The following is an 18,520-nucleotide window of genomic DNA, read 5'->3' as shown; positions in this document are numbered from 1 at the left end:
GGTTGAAGACATTATTTTGCTTGGGGTGCCCCCCTGCGTCCCGTCTATTGGGCTGGTCATCTTGAGGTACCTGGCTCCTGCCTTTACCTCTTTCTTCATTCCTTCGGCCAGCGTTTCCCTTGCCTGAGTCGGCCTCATTATATCCATGACCATCTCTAAACCTTGATTGGCTATGGTGGGATTGACTGCTCCCTCGATTTCCGTCCCTGGCTGAAACGTCCCGAACGTTAGAGGGCGGCCTGCGCTGGTCGTGGTGTCCCCGTCCATTATCATGCCGTGGGGGACCTCGGACCGCAGAGCCTAACTCTGAGTCCCTCCTGTTACCAGGGGGATAATGACCTCTGTTCGGTAGGTTTGGCTCATCGCCCCTACAGCGTCTAGGACTACGAGGCTGATGCTCGGCCCTATTCTACCTTTGTGGCGGGGGATTGCCGCGACCGGCTTGGGATGGTGGCTGCGCCTCAGGGTCCAGTGGGACATCGTCCTGGGGCACCTGAGGTTGCTCGGGCCTTTGCGGACTCGAAGGCTGGATTGGTGGGCTGAGATTAGGACCCCTCTGGGGTGGCCCATTGACAGGTTGGTCAGGCTGCGAAACAGGTGCGGCCTGATTCCTTGCCAGTTGCAAGGCCGCCTCAAGGGCTGCCATGGCTTCACTCTGGCGGCGGTCCATCTCTGCCTGCCTTGCGCTTAATTCCGCGCGCTGCCGTTCAATCTCCTGCTGTTGCCGCCCCACAACTTCGGCAGCAGTCTCTTGACTGGCTTTCAGACTAGCCAGCTCCTCCTGCAACGCCCCCAGGGTACTCTTCAGCGTTGCATCATCCATCTCTTCCTCCTCAAAGTCCAGATGTGGCTCATCCTCCGCCACACTCACAGGGGGAGGAAGAGGTGGGTTTGATGGCGCAGCAGCGGCCGCCTGTCCAGCTTTCCTTCTAGTTTTTGCCATTGATTTTCTCAACAATGATAAATCAAGCTCTCAATGAAAGCACCAGAATGTTGACCCAGATTTTAGTCAACTGACACGGAGTCGGAATATGCTTGATGTAAATGAATATGTTAAGAAGAATCAAATGACGAAAAGTAATAAGAACACGATATTTTATAGTGGTTCGGCCCCAGGATTTGGTAATGACCTACGTCCACTTAGACTGTTATTGATATAAGAATCAAAGGAGTGATCAAAGAACAAGGGTTCAATGAGTTTCACTAACCTCTGAATAACAATACAATATTCCAAGGAGAATTACTCTAATCTTCAATAATTCCAAAGCCCAAAAGTCCCTTCCTTGAGCTCTCTTTTTCTATTTATAGGCTCAAGGGGGATTACATAAGATCGTTACAGATATTCTCTCCTGAATAATCGGATACTCAGGAGATTGTGTGAGTTAAATTCAGGATTTACAAAGATCTTCACAGTAGTGTTACATTACATGCGGAACCATCGACCAGACTGGTCGCAGGTAAGACTGGGCTGCTTACTGCTTCTAATACGTCTTATGGTCGATGCACTAGCAGAGTTCCTCCAGATGTCAGCCACGTGTCCAGGGATCAGTTGCCACGTCATCAATGCCAATTTTTTGGATAACAAAGGTGTTGCATGATGTTAATTCCATAGCATTGAAAGACTGGGCCACATTCGGTGTGCGGTTCCTTATGGAGTCCATCAAGAAGTTCCAAGTGGGCGGGTACAAATACTTGTCCGGATGCTTAATCTTTCTCCATGTATCTTATTTGTCTTTTAATTGTTCAAGTTATGACTAAATGTAATCAAAGCCAGTGTATAGAAATTTACATTTTTTTGTTTACTATTTTATGGTGTAGCTCTTCTATTTGGATCACGTTGACTCCGGTTACGTTGATCGAACCATTCCTTGCATAGATTTCTGGATGGACATCCAAGTGAAGCGAGTGAAGAAGTGGCTTCAACAATCTGGAGGATTCCAATCGAACAATGTAATTGTTTTTTTTTTCCTTTCTTTATTTTAGTGAAATGTTTGTTTGATGTGCTATTCTTGATAATGCCAAAAAATTATGTAGTTATTGCTCAAGATCCTTTTCTTTATGTTTTATTTTTGCAAATTCCGCTTGCTAAGGGGGTCAGGTCCGTAGCTGTTGGTACCTCTAAGTCCCCCCTTGTTGCTATAGCTGATGACGGGACAAAGCAGTATGTTGACAGTCTAAGGCAGGTTGTAGATGGTGTAAGGCAGGATGTGGGCGCTCTGAAGCAAGACTTTGGCACATTCATGAGTGAGTTGACAGAAGTGAGAAAAATCATACTCACTTTACCACAAGAAACATCTGCGAAAGTCCAAGTGGGTTTGGATGCAATGCAGAAGCATTTAGACCAAAAGTTGAGTGAAATAGCTTTATCCATTACAACCAGCCTGGTTGAAGAACGTACTAAAAAAGAGACCATTGAGGATATCATTAGGGCTGCTGCGGTTAAAGATTCAGAGTCGACAATGGAGTGCGAGGTGGAGAGTGTTGGAAAAAGACGAAAGAATTTTGAGTTTATAAAAAAAGAGAAGGGATTTAGTGAGAAAAAAAGTTATACAGAGAACACCGAACCTGCGGCTGAGAGGGTAGTGCATGATCTTACGCACATGGAGTTTGACGGGGATAGTAGCCCCACAAAATCAATGTCCCCAAAACAAAAATTACTAGCGCAAACAGGTCCTTATGGTGAGAAAGCCATTGAAGTTTTCTCTAGTTCAGGGGGAAAGGTGGTGGGCTCTTTTCACCTAGATGTGCCAGTCCTACTTGAGGTGATGAAGCTTGCGAAATGGATGTTCAGCCCATACTTGGAGTGGAGGTATGGAATCGTGCAATTAAGTGTTATACCATTTCAGTTGATTAAATAAAATTTAAATACCTTCCAGCGGTGTATTAATAATGTGCCTTTATTTTTTCTGTCTCCTTCATTTCAGCTACACTCTGGTGAAGTTTGGGAAGATGGAACTGTTCAGGAGCTCCATGTGGACCTTGACTCCCGAAAGAGACATTTCTGGTGATGTAAGTCGTTACTGCATGTGGATTTTATATTTCCGACGTGATTACTTTGATCATTAACATTTACATTGTGGTTTCTTGATTTTAGATCATTACTTGCTTTTCCTGGGTGTTGACACACGAGGAAAGGTAGCGACAAGAGGTTCCTGAAACGACTTCCATTTGGTATATGCCCACTCAAATATCGGTAATTCACCTAAAGTCCATAACCGGAAATTCAACCCACTTTTCATGTTTACTATTTTGTGCTGTATGACGCAATTTGACAAACGTCGTGAATATAATAGGAGGCATACTTGGGGAAAGGGAGGCCAGTGGAAGATTACGCCGTAAGCCAACAATGGGCTGATTTCCACTTTGGGCAGTTTTCCTTATGTGAACTGGTTTGTATTAAACCTACTCCTTTCATAAAATGTATTTGTTAAAGTTAATAATATCCCTCTCTGCTGAAATGGTGATAATCTAATGAACGCCTGACTATCATCTAATTTTGATGTATTCTTAGATGCTTGTACCCGTGTTCGTCACTGAGATTTTCAATCATTGGTTCCTAGTCGCGGTGAATATAATCAATAGGTGTGCTAATATTTGGGACCCCCTTGTTGCTGCCAGAAGCAAAACCGTAAGCACGAAAGCCACAAAAGAGATGGTGAGAATATGGCCAAACACCCTTGTCATTGTTATTCCTTTTAAAAGTTTTGTTTTTTAATTTTTCATGACTACTAAACACTTTGCACGTTAGCTAAGTACTCTTGATCGCCTTTTCAAGTCCGAGATAAAGCAACATAAACAAAATGACTTCCAGTTCTCCAACTTCAAGGTTTCAATAAAGAGCGGTACACCCCAGCAGGACAACGGGCACGATTATGGAGTATATGTCATGAAGTTTATGGAGTCCTTCTTCAAACGGGAGGAATCCATGTCTCCGGTATGTAGTTGTTAAAATTAATTATTCGTCTACCTGTGTGTTAACACTGAAATTAGCCATTTTAATCAATGTGTCCTTGCAGTTTGCTCCAGTGGATGAGCGGCTGAAAATAGCATGTCGGCTTGTAACACATGATCGAAACGAGGTGAGGGCGGTTGTTTTCGCTGACAAGGAAAAATACTACATGCAACAGACTCCTCTACCCGTAGGTAGCCCTGTGAAGACCCATTCGGACCCCAGATTTTCAACGAAGAAGCTGAAGTCGAAGAACTCCATTCCCACACGTCCAGTACCAACAAGGACTAGTGGTAGACTGAAGAGAATTAAGTATGAGGAATAGTTAATCAAACCATCTATGTTTTTTGGTATTAGCCATGCCCACTTTTCCTTCTCCTGGATGTATTAAATCAAGTTAGAAAGGGTTGAGGAATTGTAAAGGAGAACTAGTTTCAGTTTTTTAATAGGCATTTTGATTTATTAGGTCCAGATACATTTGTCTACAATCGACATTGTAGATCGTAACCTCTAAATTTGGCTAGTACGAAGTAGATATGTTTGTATACTGAGTTAATGTGTAATAATTAAGCACTAAGTTAACTTGTCTAAAAAAAGTATAATTCCATTTTAATATTCAAACTTACTATATATCCAATAATTTTTTTCTATTCAAACTATTGTGTATAGATTTAAATTTAGTAGGAAAAGCCACCACAATTGTGGCCCTAAACTACACCATTCAATTTGTATTTGGTGAAAATATAATAAATAAATTATGCGGTAATCATTTGATTAGAACAATTAATGAAAAAAAAAATTATCTTCAAAATTGGAAGTTATTTGACATTTATTTTTTACTTTTGGGTAATCTAGATGGATCTAGATGACAGTCGAATTTATTAGCAGTTTGTATTTCTCTGTTGAATTGATATTTAAATTTAGAAATCTAATTTTGTTTCATCCAAACCACACGGAAATTGTGAGGGGGTGATTGTTTTAGAAATTTGAAAGTTTATTTTCCAATAAGATATGAATTTAAGGAGAGAACTCAAACGTTAATATGGAAAATTATTAGTTCGAACATGATTTCAGTATTTCACTAGATGGAACATGTGTGTCTTAATTGTTCCTTTGTCGCTGTGATGGCCTTCTAAAATTAACATTAGGGACATCATCATCATCATCGTGTTCAGCATGGCTTTTGGCACGAGTCTCACTATTTGTCGCCGCATCATCACCTTGATATGGTCCAAGAATACTGTCAGGCAAGCTATCTTCCCTATCCGATCGTGCCCCAACAGACTGTCGCACCAATAAAAGTACATTGTCGAGCTTATCCATTGTCTCTTTTTGGCGATTCTGCATATCCCTCTGTCCACTTAATATGTTGGCAACTTGAGCCTTTAAGTCCAATTGCATTGCCTTAACCTCGGCCAAGTCTTTCACCATTTTCGATAAGCCATGAAAGTATGTTCGAGATTCCTGGTTTTGTTGTGTGAAATCATCCTCCATCATTTCATCATCCCCAGCAATGCGATCAAGCCAAGCATCCTCCATTATCTGGTGTTCCGTGAGTGTTCGACCCACACAGTGATCTATTCCCCCGAGCTTACGTAGGTGGGAGGTGTCCATGTGTTGGTCTCCTGTTACCTTCGCCAACTGTGGTCTCTCCTCCGGTGTAGGCTTCAAACTAGAACAACAGTGGTACTAAATGTGGAACAAGCATAAAAAGACTATAATTACTGGAATTTCAATTAAAAAAATAATTAGTCTTAGAAAGTGGAAAGACCGCAACAGAACCCTTACCTTATCTTTGTTCAGCATGTTGGCCACATCTACGGCAGTGAAAATCTTCACGCTTTTCCATCGCACCATTCTTGGAATATCCTTGCTAGTAAATGTTGCACATTCCAATCCTACCTCGCGTATTGCCTCATAAGCCCAATGCTGAATTGCTGGAGCAAATCTGTATAATGTGTACTGAGCATGAATTTGCTAGCCTTTACATTGCTTCGAATTCATTGAACTTTCCATAACCTTCTCCAAATACTTAGCTCTTTGTTTTCTCATGTCCTTTCAATATGAACCTAAAGTCTTTTCAAACGATTTATGGCCCCAAGGGTAGTTATAGAAAAAATCAAGATCTTCAACAACTAGCAACAAGTCCTTTTCGATTGCGGCGACAAACTCATTTCCATATAGGACGCTGTCAACTAGAAAACATAGTCCGAGTTTCCAGGTGTCTTCTACATCTTTGCAAGCCTTAAAGACCTCCTCCAACATGCTTGACAAAATTCTGTTAGCACCTTCAAAGTACAGCTCCATTAATCTTCCACTTTTCAAAGTAAGCTTCTCATATTTCTTAGTGTCTGGTGCTTCGAAAGACAACCCAGTGATCATTGCAAACTCCATTGTCCCAAACCGGAGCCGCTCACAACCAATACGGAATTGTACCTCATGCACCTTGTTTGAGGGTATCTTTCTCATAAGCAGCCCATGTATGAGTGTCCCTGAAAATTTGAATTGTGGCGCTGTGAAGAACTGCTTAAATACTGACTTGTTAGCCCTCTCAAGAAGATTATGTTCATTAAACTTATCTTTCAACTTCTGCAGCACCGGCGTTCCTCGGTAGGTGATTCGGCCCGAAAATTGGTCCTCCACTGGAATTATGAGGTCTGACATCTGCGAAATAACCAACAACCATATCAATAAGAAAATGTATCTATCCAATAATGTGACAAGGAAAGTTCTAGGGTTGAACACTGCAAAACATATATGGAAGAAACTTGAAGAAATTTATGCCTAGCCTACATTAACTAACAAACTTAATCTGTTAGAGATATTGTATGGTTTTAAGATGGTTCCATATTTATCTTTACATGAAAATTTAGATTCTTTTAACAAACCGAAGCAGTGATTCTACTTCGATCAGTACCAGCTACATGTGAAGATGTGAAATCAGTCTTGAAGATGTGCTTGGCGCAATTAAATGAAAACAATTAGAGCTAAATAAAGAGCACAAGTGCTTATTTTATACAGCAATAAGATCAGAATATATGAGAGAAAGAGATAGAGATAGAGAGTATCTTTGGTTTAAAATTTTCTTACTAGTTGCTTACTATTATTAATCTAATATAGTATGCAGCTGTGTCATGTGATCAATCTTTGACTATCTCAGCTTCCAAATTCCAAAGCCTAAAATCCAAGAAAGAGAAAAAAAAATGCTTTTAGGATTGGGTTTACTGAGGGGATCATGTGCTTCACGCGATTATACTTTACAAATAATTGGTTGTCAACTTTGGATTCTTGTCTATCAAGTAAACAACTATTATCAGAATGACACACCAATTGTTAATGGTGTACTTTGGCCTTAAAAATTTAGGCACTGAACATAAGAAAACAAAGGATGGTATTACCAATGAAAAATTACAACATGTAGTTTAAATAAGAACACTGTTAAAGCTAATATAATAATGATTTGAAACTTGATCACCTTTTGTGTTTCTTACTTTCAACAACAACGACAATCTGTTTGATTCGAATCATTAAAAAATTAAAAACAAAATTTCAAACTTTGTCAGACAGACTCTCTTTCAACATAGGCTGATATATTTGATGTGAATATGTGACTAGTTTATGACCATTAGTAAAAAGGAAAACAAAAGCTGATATTCATTTGAACAGCAATAGGGATTTGATTTTGGAATAGGTAAAAGGTGCAGATTTTCTAATGTAAAATGATATTCAATAAGTTGATAAAACTGTAAGCATTCATCTTAGAGCGAGTTATATGGTAAGAACACTAATTAGTTAAAGAAGTTTGGAAACCAACACAGATATGGTAAAACAATTCAAAACGCTTAACTGAAACAGATGAAATAAATTTGCTAACTGTATTTAGTCCAGTTATGACATTTTTCTTCTTTGACAAGTGAATCGTAGTGTATTTAGTCCAGCTGCCAAACAATTCATAACATTGTTTCATATAAAAAATAAGGAAAAAAGAGAGCTTGAATATGCAATCGAAACATAGATCAAAACCAGAATCCCATATATAACACAACAATACTCAATCTTTTGAAACCACAGATCAAAACTCTACCTTAAATTCCTAATCCTGATTCATAAATAAATAAAAGAAGATAGAGATAGTTGGGCATACTTGTTCTGTGATCCAACGACAAGAGCCAAACCCTTTAGAACAAGTCCCTTGGTTTCTGATCAGAGAAGAAACAAGCAGGCAAAGAAAATGGAAATCATCGATTGGTTTGTGATCAGAGAAGAAATCCAAATGTACCCATCACATAAACAAAAAAAAATCGAAAAAATTATGGCAAAAATCCAATAACGTGAGAAAGTGAGAGAAATAGTAATGGAGAAGAGAATGAAAACTCACATGTGGAAGAGAGGAGGTCATGGAGGGCAAGAAGAGCTATGGAGGAAGCTGAAGAGGCTGAACCTAATCGTGAGAAAGAACCATCTAAAATTTTTTTAATTTTTTTTTTAAAAGTGATAAAATGTTGCTTTCAAAATTTTAGAAATTTTAATTAAAATTTTTAAAAAATTAAAGTAAAAATATTTTACCGAACGTGTTTCTTACTTTTGTTATCATATTTTTAATGATTTAAATAGAAAATTGTTTAAAAAAAGTTTACCGAACAGGCCCTCAGCTCTTGTTCACAATATGCAGAAAATAGATCAAACAAAATAAAAGTTCCAAACTCTGTAGAGATATAAATTCTGTCCAATTTTTCATTTCATAAAACATGTCAACTTGATTCAATAGTTAGTCAATTTCATCTCTTTTTAACAAACAAGAGAGCAAAACAACAAACTAAATTTTGGCAAAATTTATTAAAAAAATTCAGCTTCAAGTACTGATATTAGCACCATAAATTAATCCAAAAAGACTACACTATATGAATTTCCTCAAATGAGATTTGACCATATTCACCCAAGTCGAGTTAAATCCCGAAAACCAAAATCAATAAAATAAAATAACAAAGCATCGGTTAATAATATTCAAATGGAAGACCAAGTTCCAACTAAACATCCAAACAAAATCTAAACCAGTGAGAGATAGACAACTAAAGGGAATAAAATGAGAGACGGAGAGAGAACCTTAGCAGGAGAGAACCCACTGGTGAATCAACTTGATCTGAAGCATGAACCGTATGTGATGCTCGTGGCGACGAAGATGACAAGCATGAACTGTACATGATGGTTGGACCGCTGGAGATCTGGGTCTGCCATGACCACCGACGAGAATAGATAAAACGAGGGATGAAGAAAAGCAGAGAGGCAAAAAGCATGGAGGATGAGAGGCGGAAGGGTGAATTTTCATTGAGACCACCAGTTTTTTGTTTCTTCTTTTTGTTACCACCAGTTTTTCACACTTTAGTCATATAGGAGCCAAATGAAAATTAGTTTCGCCCCCAACAATTTGGTATTTCCCGCTTGCAAAAAACATAACTGTATGGGATTGAAACTAAAAAGCCCCAATTCGAATATTCAATTAAAAACACAGCCCCAATTCGAAAACAATTGTGTCTCTTACCCTTTTTTTAATTAACTGATTTTATGGCTAGCATAAATTTAAATTTTGATATAAAAATTATTATAAATACAAAAGTTAATAATATAAAAAATTCAAAAACACAAAAAATCTAGTTTTAAGGTTTTTTAATAATTATATAATTTTTATAAATATATATATTTACATAATTGGCCCTCAGCCATAATTTAGTTTATTTTTAAACTTATACTATTCATTATTTTTTTTTACAATTTTTCAGCCGAGGTATTTTAAGGACTCGCTAAGAGTATTAATGACTCCCAAAGTAAGTCCTTAAAATGGTTAAATAAAACACTAATTTTTTAGCCCAGATTTTGTTAGGACGCGCTTATTTTTTTAAGACACTCATTGCGAGTCCTAAAATGTGTTTTTTTTGGACTTTCAATGACTGTTGTAAAAACTCGATAAATATTTTTAAGGACTTGCATTTATGTGTGTCCTAAAAAAATCTCCCGTAAAGGGTATTTTGTAGTAGTGACTATAATTTATTACCACTGCCAGGTATATAATATTACAATCTTTTCTTTACTGGTAAAATGAACGTAACAGAGAATGTCGTCTGAATATTTAATTCCACTTTTCAAAAACTATGAAATTGTTGCAAATTGTGCAATTTACAATTTCGCCCAATCTCCAATGATCTAGACTCGTCGAAATTTGTGGCAGATTGCATAAGATTTGTTTCATATTTCGACCAATCTCGATGGGTCTAGTTTTCCATCGAAATATTTGGCAGATAGCATAATATCATACTTGAAAATTCGACCAATATCAATGTGACAAGACAGCACACGATTTTTTAAGCAGAGTGGTTTTCTATATTACTATGTAGCCCTTAGTAGCTGATTTTAGTATATAACAAGCACACTGAGTTTGCATTAAATTTAAACAAACTTAAATTTTACCAAACCAACTTTTCTGTCTTATTTATGGGAAAATTAAATTTTAATTATTGTAGGTTAAAAAAAATGAAACCATGTAATAATATCATTAGAAGGTGAACAAATGAATAAAACTCAAGGATTTAAAATTAATTTTCATTTAGGCAACCCCTATGGAATAATGTATGAAATTATGCCTTTGTAGAGAGTCAATTAAAATTTTCATATACATTTGGATGCTACACTTTACCCCAAAATATGCCTATAATTTACATGTGACTCATTGAAAACCAACAAAATTTTGACACATCAAAGTACTATCACCGGAAATTTATCATAGAGTTCCATGTAAATTATAGATATTAAAACATTCATTATACTAAATTTGGAACATATCAAGTAACCATAATTCTATTTCTTTGTGGAGAAGTCATTAGTTACAACAAACACAAACATTATGAAGATAGAACTCAAGCCCAAGATTAAGAATAGTAGAAATATCTTATCAATCTTTACCATGTTGTTGTTTGTGTTAAGTTTGTCAGTTTCCAACCTTTCAATTTTCTCCAGCATAGCAGGTATAATTTCTTTTGACCTTGGGCACATCGGTGGATCTTTCCATCTAAGAAACCCGCAACATGGATATGGTGAAGTGTTGAGCTATGAATCAGTAGAACAACTCATTATAATACGTACAAGCAGAAATGTGATCATTCTTATATGAGAAATCAAGAAAAGAAGCTGACCTTATTACATACATAGTTCGTGCATCCAAAGAATCTTCTTCCGGGATTTACTGGACTCCAGCAAACTTTCAAAGTTGCTGGTTTCCCGCATTTGCACACTGGATTATTGAACTCATCAATGGCCGTGTTGGAGTCAACAACGACAGTGTCAGTGTAATTTTGATCAGCACTATTAACAGTTCCAATATGAATACCGTTTGCCTTGGCGGCTTGTTGAACTCTCTTCATTTTCATGTTCATTGATTGAATCCTTTTCACTTGAGCTTTTTGTACATAACAAAATTTGATGGAGAGTTTTTTGCACTTGTTTGTGGAGGGTTAGCAAAACTAGTTAAAATCGTCTAATCCACAACTATGCAGGCCGTGCTTGTGACGTGGGACCTAGGCTGTGAAATGAGTTGATGGATCCATAGATTTAGGCCATGCTTGTGACGTGGGTGGTAACTTTGTTTTAAGAAACACGTGTAAAAGAGAAGTGCTATTATCAGGGTTTTTTTTTCTAATATTTTTTTCCAATGATATATACTATTAGTTACGAAGTGAGTTACTTATTTTTTTTTTAAAAGGACTTGCCCATAATTGATATAAATATATGCATGCACATATGAATGAGATTAAAAAAATTAAATACAAACATAATAATTGAAGCAAAAAAATTTCGTGTTCATACTTCTACAATTATTTCAATTATAGGTAATTCCTTTTTAAAAAAAAAAAAACAGATGACTGGGTATATATAAATAAAGTAAATGACACTATTTTTTAAAATTAAGTATTATAATACTTACTTATATATTAGTTGAGTAACAAACAAAACCACTTGTCAAATTGTAAGCATGTGTCTGTAAAATTATTTAAAAAATATTTAGTAGCACTTCTATATGTAAAAAGTATTGTGGCCATGCGTGTGAGATCACTCCACCTGTGAAATGGATTGATGTGACATTTGACAAGACAAGTCACAAGTGAAGTTTAATGCACAACTTCAACAGTGCAAAGACATTTGACAAGAGCATCTACAATGCTAGCACTCTCCCATGTTGCCAAAAAATTAAAATATTAATACTTTTGTATTCTTTTTCATCCACATAATAAAAAATATTTTTATTAAAATAAAAAACAAGTTGGGCAACGTTGCCAACTTTTGGCACTCTCTCTTGCCAATAATCTGATTTTGGGACCCACAATTGGGACCCACAAATGACTATGGCAACCCTTCTAGCTACAACATTGGAGTTATTATAAAGAAAAACAAATGTTTTAGAGTTGTAAAAGAAAGAAAAAAAAGGGCTCCACGTGCTCTGATTCATTATGTGCATCCCAACAAAAACCTATTAATAAATACGAACACATTCCAACCAATTCCCAAAATTTTTTTTTTTGCATATTTATTCATAAAAAACTTATGATTTTATTCATATATAATATACAAGTTATAATATAATTATACTTTAATTAAGATTACTTCCAAAAAACAAATAGTAGCTAATCGAATATTTAAAACATAAACTGAGAAAATTAAAAAGAAAAGAAATTTAGAAAGGTAATAGGAAAATAGTGTTAGAATAACATTTTAAAATATGATAATTTTACCCTTTTTATGTAACACCACATATGAAAATATGATGTTATGGGTTGGATATTTGTACAAAGTGGTTGATTTAGTGAATAGTTATCATACAGCATGGGGACCGTGCACTTTACATTCTTCTACACTGCAAGCTTAAGTACGATTCATTTAATTCATCTTATAGTAATTTCACATGTTCATGGACTTTTAGTGAGTTGTCTTGTCACTTATATACAAACAAAATATAATAATTGGACTAAATCTAAAAATTATAATTGTGTAGCATTTCCTTTTGCTTGTGGGGACAAGTAAAAGCAGTTTTACTCTTGTTTTTTTTTTTTATAAGAATTTAGCTTAACGAGTGTGTAAGTGTGAGCTTGGTATATTGATTATTTATTATCCTTATTGTAGGATGTTGTTATGCTCCACAAGTTGTCCATATAGAATATAAATTAAGAATGGGTTGATCGTATGTTATGGACATTGTATCAGATATTTGACAGACCAATAAATCCTACGCATTTAGCTGATATTGAACCCAAAATTCCTACACATTTATTTTTTATATTATTAATTTTTTTCATATGTTTACTTTAAAAAAAAAAAACATTACGACATACCACTTTAATAAACATCAAAAAACACAATTAGTCATTTATTATTCAAACTCATATTTAGTATACTAAAAAAAATTAAAGAACAAGAAGAGATAAGTATTATCTATGATTTCTTATACTAATTGTTTTCACACTTATTGACACTTTTATATCTTTACAACTTTAACTTGATCTTAATAATTATTCTTGTAATTAATTAGTTATTAGTAATTATTTTTATAATTAGTTAAATATTTTTTAATCATCAAACTTATTTTTTGTTTTACATATCAAATATATGAGTGATGTTATTTTTAAAAAGTTTAATTTATCCATTTTTTAATTCATAATAGTTAATTTTAAATTTATTAATAATTGTAATAATATTATTTTCTTTTTGTTAAATTTAGTAGCTTTAAAATTGTAATTTTTTTTAATCAAACTAATTAGTAATATATTTATTTTTTTAGTTTTTATTTTTTTCACACATGTCGATTCGCCATTGGCCTATCAGGGCGGTTTCCTACCCTAAAATGTAGGTGGTCCCAAAATCCTAGCGGAAAAGGTGCCTAAGACCACTTCTTAGAAATGTGGTCCATCGAATCTCTGAGAATCTCGTGAGGTCGTTATGGGGACTTCTAGGGCTCTTTGAAGAGTCACCGTAAACGTTTATTCTCTGACCCAAACTCAGAGCCCCCTAGGAGCTATGCTTCAGAAATTCACGGAGGGTTCCGAGGCCTTTCCTCAGAGGTTTGGAAGATTGTCAGTTGATAACTTGTCAACTAGGTAGTTCCCCTCGAGAACTTCTCGGGAAGTATATCGAATGCTGACATGGGTAGTGTTGACGCAGTTCTTCAGCAACAGATAATTATATGAATAAAGAGACGGATTAGTGCTAAATGATGAACCGTAATATGGGAATAATCTCAAAGGGAGGTTGTAACTCGTTTACTCTTTTTTTAGGTGGTTCGAAGGTTAAAATCCCTCTAGTCCACCAGTCAATATTATTGATATATCTCTGATATTCCCTATAGGGTATTTCTTTACAAATTAGAAGCCAACCCTTTGCAATGCCCATGGTCTCCATATTTATAGGGAGAGGACACCTGAGTGTTGGCAAAGGGGGCCATCCCGTGACCTTCTTACCCATCATGTCACTTCTGTGACATTCATGATTAATTCCTAAAACCTGACAATGAAGTGTGGTCTAATCAATAGGTAATGGGGATAATGGGCCGCATGCCCCAAACCAGTTGTGGGGTGCCTGAACACGCACGTTTATGCTGCGTGTCCGAGAATTCAGGAATGGAGTAGACATGTGATGTCTGATATGCGCACGTTTACATTGCGTGGTTGACTTTATAAAGGGTCGGAGGTGTCAGCTCCAGCTTGTACCTCGAGCTTGATGTAGTCCCAGCTCGTGGTGTCCACACTGCTGACCCGATGCCTTTGAGTATTCTTACTAAAATTTTGGCTAGCTCGAGCTAAAGAGGTAGAGACTCGTAACAGCAGCTCCGGGTAGGTGGCTTCCACGTGGCTGATAGGGTTATGCCCTTTTCCAGCTCGCTAATAACCCGTGGATATTTAGGGCGTACAGGTAATAGGGAAAAAAATGCATGGAACAAGCACTATTAGTGGCACTAGCCATAGTCAAATGTTCCAAATATTATACCTATTCACCTAATTAATTAATGGTTACAAACAGATTAGGTTGGAGGTTGCAATTTTTGGGTACAATTGATGTGTTTTCCTCATTATTAGGGCTCCTGAGTAACGAAGTAGGTGTTTACTCAAAAATGGCTTATGATGACGTGGCAAGAATTTCTCACACGTGGTTGGCACGGGGCAGCGTCAAAGTGAAAAGGTGTTGTTGGACTATACACCAGCTCCTTCTTGCTTCATCAGATCTCGCGATTAGATGCGACCAGCTTGGTCGCATACTTTGGTTTATTTCCTTTAAAGACATTTAAGTGTGAACTTTTTTCTATTATGTGCTATGGTGAGCGCCTCTACCATTTTAAGTACATTGTTTTTCGATTTTAAGTAATCATTCCAGTGCCAAATATATATTTAGAACTTTACATGCAAAACTAATCATCCCAAAATCTTGAAAAATTCAATTCATATTAATGTTGAAGTATCTCCTCCCTATATGGTCTGAACACATCCTTACACTACATTTAATTGCCGTGTGTGCATGAGGTTTAATCTTATTATTATATATGTCATGACTTGACAAGACCATGGGGAGTTGTTGGGAGCATGGTAAGGACTTTGCCTATAAATACAAAGGGCCTACATTTACTTTTCAACCACAATCATCCATCTAAACATTCAACCATTCTTATTACTTCTTTTGATAGTTATTTCCTAACGTTCATCTATGGACACCAACAACCAATGCAACCAAAACTGCCCCAATGTTCCCCATTGCCATGGGTATGCTGATGTTGAAAGATGTGTTTGCGGGGCCGCGCAAGAAGTGGAGTTTGCTTATGATCAACTGCAATTGAAGCACGAAGAAATTGAAGTTGCGGTCAATCAACTTAATTGCCAGCTCAACGAGATGCAACGTGTTTTTGACTTGTTAAAAGATCGTGTATATTCTCTAGAGAGGTTGGTGGATGATATGGGGGGAGATATTATCACCCTAAACCAACTAATCAGCCAACTTTAGTGGCTCATCTAGTAATATTTATTAATATTTTTTTTTCGTTGTTTGAGAAATGAACTACATATTTCAGAATATGTTTTTCAATTCCTTCTCTTTCTTTAGAATATTATTGTCATTTGTTAAGCAATGGTTTATCTCTAATGGAATCTTTGTTCTCTATTAAATGTTTGTTATGTCGTATTTATATTAAAATATTACCCTAGATTAGCAATGAATGTGTCTTGTTGAAAAAAAATTAAACAAGTCATGAAAAAACAATCACGAAGACAAGATGATTTCATGGGTTTTGCAAAATAAATATATTAATATTATGTTTTATTGTTTTTGAAATCAAGTTAGAAAATCTATTTACTGTTAAAATGATTTACTAAAATTTGTGATTTTTTTACAATATTATAAACGTGGACCATAAATTATGTGTAATTTTTCACTCGTTTCCAACTTCTTCCCAACAACATTGTAAAAAAATAAATTATTTTAATTCTTGTTTGAACTTCACGGAAATGACTCATAGGTAATTATTTTTTAACTTGTTATTATGATTTTGACAATTCACAACTCACATGGGTAAGTACTACAACGTGTAAGTACTTTTTATGGTTGGAATGCAACCATTGCACAAGTTAAATAGTATATAATTAAATTGATCTTCATGAGATAGAAGAGAACAAATAATATTACGTGCATGCAAGGATGACACCATTGTACAACTTAAATAGTATAGAATGTTACTTATATTTATCATAGATGAGGACAAACACAAATATCAAGACAAACATATAATATCATAATAATAGTACAAAATCTTGGGAATGATAGTCTTTGTTAATAGATAAGAAATAAATTTTCATATAAATAGTAGAATTGAATGACCATAGACTATTGCAATATTGCACGTGGGGGGAGTTCAAGAATTATCTTTCATTTTGCATGATCACTAGTTGGTGGATCGATTTTTATTTAAAATGATGGGAATGCTGTGAATAATATTATAGGAAAAATAATTAAAGAAGGTGTGAGATTATTGAAAAAAAATGCATTGATATTAATTTATCTATTTTTGTAATATTATGCTATTCCTTGTTTGACAGCATAAAATAAGTTAATTATTTATCAAATATACTAATTTTGATCATTGGGGAGGAGTGAACTTTATAGAACATGACATGGACAATAGTAGATAATAGTACCTTTGACTCAGAGAAAAAGACAAGGAAGACAATTCAATTAAACAGTAGAGATGATTGACCATTTACTGTTTAAATAGTGCTAGCGATTGACCACTTACTATTAAAATAGTGCACTTGAATGACAACTGTACTTTTGTAATAGTGGACATGAATGACCTATCAATCACGTGTGAAAAGAGGAGAGAAATAAGCATGGGCAACAATTAAATAAATATCCAATATTTTTTTATAGATTACGAGAATATTTTATATTATCAATGATAACACTTTTTAGATATAACAAAAAATGTTACAATAAATGAAACAATAGCATTGGAACTCACTTAGTCGGTAAAAGTCCAAAATTGGAAGTTGGCTTTTTCTACACAGGATGTTAAGTGTTTAACTCTAACTAATTTTATTTTCTGGTGTTATATTAATAATAGCCTATATTTTAGTGTAATATCCAAGTAGCTCAGTTACTTAATTGTTTGCTATTTAGTTATGACATGTTCATTAATAGTGTTAATTTAAAATAATACTTTTAGTTGTGGTATTATTTAAATTAATTTTAGAAAAAAGTGAGATGATTGCATAGATTACCATAGAACTAGGTTATCAAAAAAATTGGTATTTGTCTGAAGTTTAGAAAATACTCTATTTAATTATTTAAGTTCCTTGAGTTTAAAGATAGTTGTTAATATCTATTATAGATAAATTAAGGATAATTAAATTAAAATCTAGTTAATGGACTATATACATATATGTCGACTAAAATGGGAATGCGTTGATTGTTTTTCTTATGTTCAAAGAAGTTGGTGGTATTTAGTATTTAAGTTAATTAATAGTGGAATATATATATATGTATATTTTCTTTGATATTCAGAATTCAATTTGAATTGAGTTATTCGGAGCTAGTCTAAATAGTTAGATGGTTGAGAGATTCTAGGTAGATTTGTTAAGATATTTAGAATTTTGAAATATGAATCAATGGTTTATATTATTTTGGTGAGAATGTGTTATGGGGAATCACGTGCATGTAGTAATAATAATAATAAGATAATTGTAAAAGAAGTTGTTGGCATTGATAATTATTGGTATTGAAAAAAATATATATTATTTTACTATTATGAAGAGGAGATTTCGGCTGGCTTTATTGAAGTAAAACAAAATAGTTAATAGATATTTTTATGGTTTCAAAATTGAATAAAAGTGGTTAGTGTTTAGATATATATATAGGCTTTATTAGAAGTGAGTCAAATATTAAGAAAGAGAAGATGGAATATTAAATAAGGAGAAGAGAAAAGGGGGATAGTTAGTCGTAGACCTTTCCAATTTTCTTTGGAATCTCAAATTTAAGGTAAGGTTGTGTTACATT

General features: G+C 35.0%; 2 protein-coding genes across 2 annotated transcripts; both read left to right on the top strand.

Annotated features, from left to right (window-relative positions):
- Nucleotides 1-1,831: 1,831 nt before the first annotated feature.
- Nucleotides 1,832-3,140, top strand: LOC133784078 (uncharacterized). The gene is made up of 2 exons (XM_062223597.1): nucleotides 1,832-2,809; nucleotides 2,925-3,140. The coding sequence occupies exons 1-2, from the start codon at nucleotides 2,016-2,018 to the stop codon at nucleotides 3,064-3,066; spliced, it is 936 nt and encodes a 311-aa protein (XP_062079581.1). The 5' UTR covers nucleotides 1,832-2,015; the 3' UTR covers nucleotides 3,067-3,140.
- A 35-nt stretch (nucleotides 3,141-3,175) lies between these two features.
- LOC133785222 (uncharacterized) lies at nucleotides 3,176-4,545 on the top strand. Its single transcript, XM_062224473.1, has 5 exons — nucleotides 3,176-3,193; nucleotides 3,294-3,389; nucleotides 3,512-3,655; nucleotides 3,749-3,934; nucleotides 4,017-4,545. Exons 1-5 carry the CDS (start codon nucleotides 3,176-3,178, stop codon nucleotides 4,272-4,274), a joined length of 702 nt encoding a protein of 233 aa, XP_062080457.1. The 3' UTR covers nucleotides 4,275-4,545.
- The last annotated feature ends 13,975 nt before the right edge of the window (nucleotides 4,546-18,520 follow it).

Source organism: Humulus lupulus, chromosome 6, assembly GCF_963169125.1.
Source record: "Humulus lupulus chromosome 6, drHumLupu1.1, whole genome shotgun sequence".
Lineage (NCBI taxonomy): Eukaryota > Viridiplantae > Streptophyta > Magnoliopsida > Rosales > Cannabaceae > Humulus > Humulus lupulus.
This window is presented reverse-complemented; position numbering and strand designations above follow the sequence as displayed.

Coding starts and splice junctions, on each gene's coding strand:
- LOC133784078 (XM_062223597.1), top strand. CDS start 2,016: ATGCCAAAAAATTATGTAGTTATTGCTCAAGATCCTTTTCTTTATGTT. Junction 2,810..2,924: donor AGCCCATACTTGGAGTGGAG/GTATGGAATCGT, acceptor CCTTCATTTCAG/CTACACTCTGGTGAAGTTTG.
- LOC133785222 (XM_062224473.1), top strand. Junction 3,390..3,511: donor AGTTTTCCTTATGTGAACTG/GTTTGTATTAAA, acceptor ATGTATTCTTAG/ATGCTTGTACCCGTGTTCGT. Junction 3,935..4,016: donor GGGAGGAATCCATGTCTCCG/GTATGTAGTTGT, acceptor GTGTCCTTGCAG/TTTGCTCCAGTGGATGAGCG.